Source organism: Centruroides sculpturatus, unplaced genomic scaffold (genome assembly GCF_000671375.1).
Source record: "Centruroides sculpturatus isolate CEXI.00-Female unplaced genomic scaffold, Cexi_2.0 scaffold1148, whole genome shotgun sequence".
In the NCBI taxonomy this organism is placed as follows: Eukaryota; Metazoa; Arthropoda; class Arachnida; order Scorpiones; family Buthidae; genus Centruroides; species Centruroides sculpturatus.
Window position 1 is genome coordinate 21,205 of NW_019385490.1, and position 5,410 is coordinate 26,614.

Sequence of the window (5,410 nt, forward strand, 5' to 3'; positions counted from 1 at the left end):
ATAATATATATTTAGAAAAAAAAATTTATTCAGTCGCCCCCTATAACACTGTTGAATATTCCGTTTTATATGAATTCCATGTTGTACAAGTCACTTAGAATTTACAAATACGTGTGCCAGGCTGTGAATGGCTCACATATTTGTAAAATCTAAGTGACTTGTACAACATGGAATTCCTATAAAATGGAATAATCAACAGTGTTATAGGGGGGTCGACTGTAATGAGTATAAAAATATAAAAATCAATACAAACGTTTTACATACATATATAATACTCATTTATGAATTTTCACAAAACAATTTGAACACATTGCAGGTTCTCCTGGACACTGCACACAATATGTTGCAACTCTTGGCGTTACACCCGCTAAATCAGCCTTATGACTTCCAAATTCCTCTCTATTTTTAGCGTAGCAGGATGCACAACGCTTTCTTAGTTTTCTATGTCTTTTGTCGACTTCTCTAACTGTTTCTAATGTGTGTGGTTCTTTCGGGTTTCGAGCTGCAGGTTCTTGACTTTCATCACCAATGAGTAAGCTGTTCACTAAAGACTCTTTGAAGGTGGTAATGGATACTTTTTTATCAGCTATTTTATTGTAAATGATATGTGCATTGACAATGGTAGTCCCAAATATAAGCTCCATTGCAACTTTGTGATACAATTTTACCGACTTTCGTACTGCACTGGAGTAACTAGAGTATTGATCAGATAAATCAATACCCGTTTTCCCAATATTGTAGTCTTGAACTGTTTTAGGTTTAAAAATTTCTTCTTGTTTGTAGTTTCTTTTACCTGTAGAAGTAATTTCTGTTTTATGTTTTGTAGACAACATAAGCTCATTTCGTTTATCCTTCCACTTTGCTACAACTTTTCCGTTTTCATTATACATACCAATAATTTTGCTTTTAGATAATTTTTTGTTTACTACTTCCTTGGGGATGCCTTTCCTATTTTTTCTCAGTGTTTTTACAAGATGGGTGTTTCTTTCCAATAAATGCTCTGCCAGTTCAATCGATGTGTAGTAATTGTCTGTTGTGAATGTACGTCCTTGGCCTAAATATATTTCGCCTAGCTTTAGCACAACATCAGTTGACAGGAAAATATTTCCCTGTGGTCTTTGGCTTTTACCTTTATAAATTTGTATGCCGTAATTATATCCAGTATTGTCTGCAATTTTGTACAGTTTAACACCGTATTTGTGTCGTTTTCCAGGTGCATACTGACGGAAACATAATCGTCCTCTAAATGGGACTATCGTTTCATCTATACATAAATATTCACCAGGTATATTATAATATTTATAGAGCGCTTCGAGTAAGTCTTTCAGAGGATTTATTTTATATATTCTGTCTCCATTACTTTCTTCGTTGTTGGAAAAATGCCACATCGACAGTAATGACTCGAATCTGTTTCGTGACGTAGTTGGTGATGCAACGTAATTTTTATAAATCTTTTTCGTACTCCAATAGTCTGCTAATTTTGGGTATTTCACTAACCCCATCCACAATAAAAGTCCAAGAAATTTCTTAATTTCTCCTGTACTTGTATCTTTCCATAATCTTAGCTTGGAACATTTAGTCATAGTTTTTCCTGCCAATGATTGTGCAGCATAAATGTTTGTTTGTTGTGTAATATGTTCTATTACTCTCTCATTCATCAAAAGTTCATAAAATTTTATGGGCTAATCACTCGATGATAAATATATATTTTTCAATCCTCCACTGAATGCAAGTGGAAAGATTTGTTGATTGAACTGTTGATAGGGTCGAATGAGTTGCCAAATCCCACTCACCTGAATTATTTCTTCTTTGTCTTCACTAATCACAGAAGAACTTAGTGATAATGGTTCATTATCGCTAAGTTCTTCTGTCTGAGAAATCGTTTCACTGTTTTCGCTGCTTTCACTGCTTTTTGTAACGCGACACACCACTTGTACTTGCCATATCGAAAGTTAGACTGAATAATTGCCAACTGTAAAATTCCACTGGCATGGAATGTTTATTATCCTACATCACACATGTACTTTCTCCTGTAGGGGTCTTAGATTACAAGACAAAGAAAACAGATGTAAAATCTTTTAGGTAGGGAAGGATGTCTAATGAGAGTGGGGTTGTAAAATATATAGCCTTGGGGAAAGTAATCTCCCGTTAGTGAGCCATACGACCGATACAAAATAAATCTTACTTAGAATAAAAAGTATTTCTATATTATTTTGATGAATATTGCAGTAATCGACTATACAATGCAAATTTGCAAGCAATTGTTTACGTATTTTCTCTTATTACGTAACTGCAAAAATTCGACTTTGCCCTCACGTATATATAAACAGTTCTGAGTAAAGTCCTTGTTTACAATATACTCTGTCTCCCTATATGACCAACAGCGGGGAGTGGGTAGTGGCTCGGGTATTTTTAGGTCAAAGTTTATCAACATACTTTTATAAGAGTGAATATTTGACACTTTTTACATATTTTTTCTACGCTTTATATAATAATACCTTATAATAAATGATTAGTTAATTTTTTATTGCGATTACGCAATATCCGGAAGTAATGAGTTTCCCGGTAAATTTTTCATCTGGAAGCTTTTGATAAAAAAATCTTCTTGTCTAAGTAGAGTCAAATAACATGAAAACTAGTAGAATTACGCTCTAAATTAATAAATATAGCTATTTTTTAACGTTTGTTTACATAATGCCTTCAATCACATGGATTGGTTCTTTGCGGGAAAATCCAGATCAGATGGTTCTGAAAACACACTCATTCATTGAAGTTGATTCTGTCATAATATAAATTACCAATTAGAGCATAATAGGCGTAGAAACGAAGATTTTAATGCCAATTAACAGTGAGAACGTCTTCCATATACTTACTGTAGAGAGGTGGAGTTNGGTCAAAGTTTATCAACATACTTTTATAAGAGTGAATATTTGACACTTTTTACATATTTTTTCTACGCTTTATATAATAATACCCTATAATAAATGATTAGTTAATTTTTTATTGCGATTATGCAATATCCAGAAGTAATGAGTTTCCCGGAAAATTTTTCAGCTGGAAGCTTTTGATAAAAAAAATCTTCTTGTCTAAGTAGAGTCAAATAACATGAAAACTAGTAGAATTTTGCTCTAAAATAATGAATATAGCTATTTTTTAACATTTGTTTACGTAATGCCTTCAATCACGTGGATTGGTTCTTTGCAGGAAAATCCAGATCAGATGGTTCTGAAAACACTCTCATTCGTTGAAGTTGATTCTGTCATAATATAAATTACCAATTAGAGCGTAATAGGCGTAGAAACAAAGATTTTAATGCCAATTAACAGCGTGAATGTCTTCCATATACTTACTATAGAGAGGTGGAGTTTCCCGGGAATATTTATTGCTAGATAGTTTAAAAACATATTTATACGATTAAATATTGTCGAATTAGCTACTTTAATGTCTTAAAACGTTAAATTAGTTAGAGCTAAAAAAACAATTTCAAAAGCAAATTTATTGTGACTTTTTACATTTTACTTTGTAGGTTGGAGGCGGGACTTTTCGCGGCAATTTTTCCTTTCACAAGTCTGTGATTAGTTACGGTAATGTCAACAAAGACAGAAGATACCAATAAAACTTTAGAAGGAGTTTCCCTTTGATTGAGTTCAACCAACTGTGTACATTTACTGTAAATGGCAGGGGAAGTGTAATTACCGAATATTTATGGCCCAGTGGTGGTAACAACACACATATTGGCTGAAACAAAGTCAATCGACCTACAAAAGAGCGAATCATAGCTAAAATCGTCGGAAAAACGAATATAACGCAAATTATTCAATTTTGTTGATTAATTCCACATTTATGCGGTTGTCGTCGCATTCCAGGTTGTCGTATTACAGGCCGTACGACCGCCGGTCATCGTGCATATATCTTTCTTATCTCCCCTCTCTTGACTGGTATATATCGACCCTTTTATTTGCATTAAAATAAAATATTAGATATCAAATTTTCTCATTTTGGCCCCCCGTGACGCAAAATATCATATTACATCTAGCAGTGAAGGTGTTAATATTGCCATAACATTTTTTAGTTTTTTTACTAAAATTTAAAAGAAAAATAAAATCTTGATTTTTAAAAAATGGAAGACCAAATAGGTAATCGGAAACTACAAATAGATAATTTAAAGCTTCAAAAAGAATTGATACAATTTAAAATGGATACTCTGACTGTATAAGACGACCTAGGAATTTGAAACTGTGATAAATGAATAAAAACCCTATCTTATATGCAAGTAAATATGGTATATTGTAATTACATTACAAATATAAATAGAAATAAATATTTAAAAATATAAGTTTAAATGTAAAAAGTATATTTATACTTCTATTTTAAGTGATAAAGTATTGAATAAAAGAAATCTATCCACATAGTTTTCTGTGTTCATTACAAACATTCACTACTTATTTAGCATTAATCTAATATCAAATTTCTATCATTAATTGCATTTAAATATGTTTACACTATTTTTTTTATAAATGTTTTTAATTTTGCAATTATATAATTTAGTTACTGAATAATTTAGTTGTGGGGTTTTAAAAGCCCTATTGTGTGGGGTTGGCAGACACCACTGTAGTGATGTGAGCCCTTAAGGGGGGAGAAAAGGTTACGTTACGTCGCTTTACCCGTGATCTGTCAGGATGACACGAGAAAGCCTTTTCCGTATGGGGGTCGCGGTTTGCTGGACGCAAAGACTCACACAGAGACCGTATTTCCACAGTTAACGCGTTTATTTGGATTAGAAAACATGCTTACAATGAGTTATACAACGTCAGAATGTTGACAGGCGTCCGTCCGAGGCAGTTCGTCTGCTTGTCCGTTCTCCGATGATAGGTTAGCACAAATAAAACGAAGGAAAAGGTCCGTACTCCGACGTTATAGGTAGATGCTTGGAGGTGGGAAAGGGTGGAAGAATTTGGCACTGGGAAGTCGAGTGAGTTCCTTCCTGTCGAGTGAGTTCCTTCCGTCCGTTACTGGATTTCTGAGTCTTCTTCTTCCTCGGTTATTCCGGATCCGTTCGTATGAAGTCGTCGGACTTGAATCTCCAGCTCCCAACCTCCCCGTGTCCTTGGGACCTCGGGCTTTTATAATCTTTCCTCACCCGAAATCCCGAGGTTTTGGTTGGTCCGAATGTTGGTCCCTCTGCGCTTCTATTGGTCCCGGGTCTGTTGCCAGGGACGCGATTCGGGCCGAGGGGTCGCCGAGATGACCCCCGTCCGGGCCGTTCTCCTCCGGAGTCGGGTCAAGCCCTCTCCCGGATGACGGTCTCGTAAATTGTCACCTAATGTCTATTTTTCGGTCCCGGAGAGGAGGAAGCTGTCTCAGCCGCCGCCCCCTCCACAGGAGTGTCAGCAGGACCTGCTTTGAACTC

At 35.2% G+C, this 5,410-nt stretch overlaps 1 protein-coding gene across 1 annotated transcript; it reads right to left on the bottom strand.

The window, feature by feature from the left end:
• Positions 1-275: 275 nt before the first annotated feature.
• On the bottom strand, positions 276-1,816 carry LOC111639467 (piggyBac transposable element-derived protein 4-like). Its single transcript, XM_023385363.1, has one exon. The coding sequence runs from the start codon at positions 1,656-1,658 to the stop codon at positions 276-278; it is 1,383 nt and encodes a 460-aa protein (XP_023241131.1). The 5' UTR covers positions 1,659-1,816.
• Positions 1,817-5,410: the final 3,594 nt, after the last annotated feature.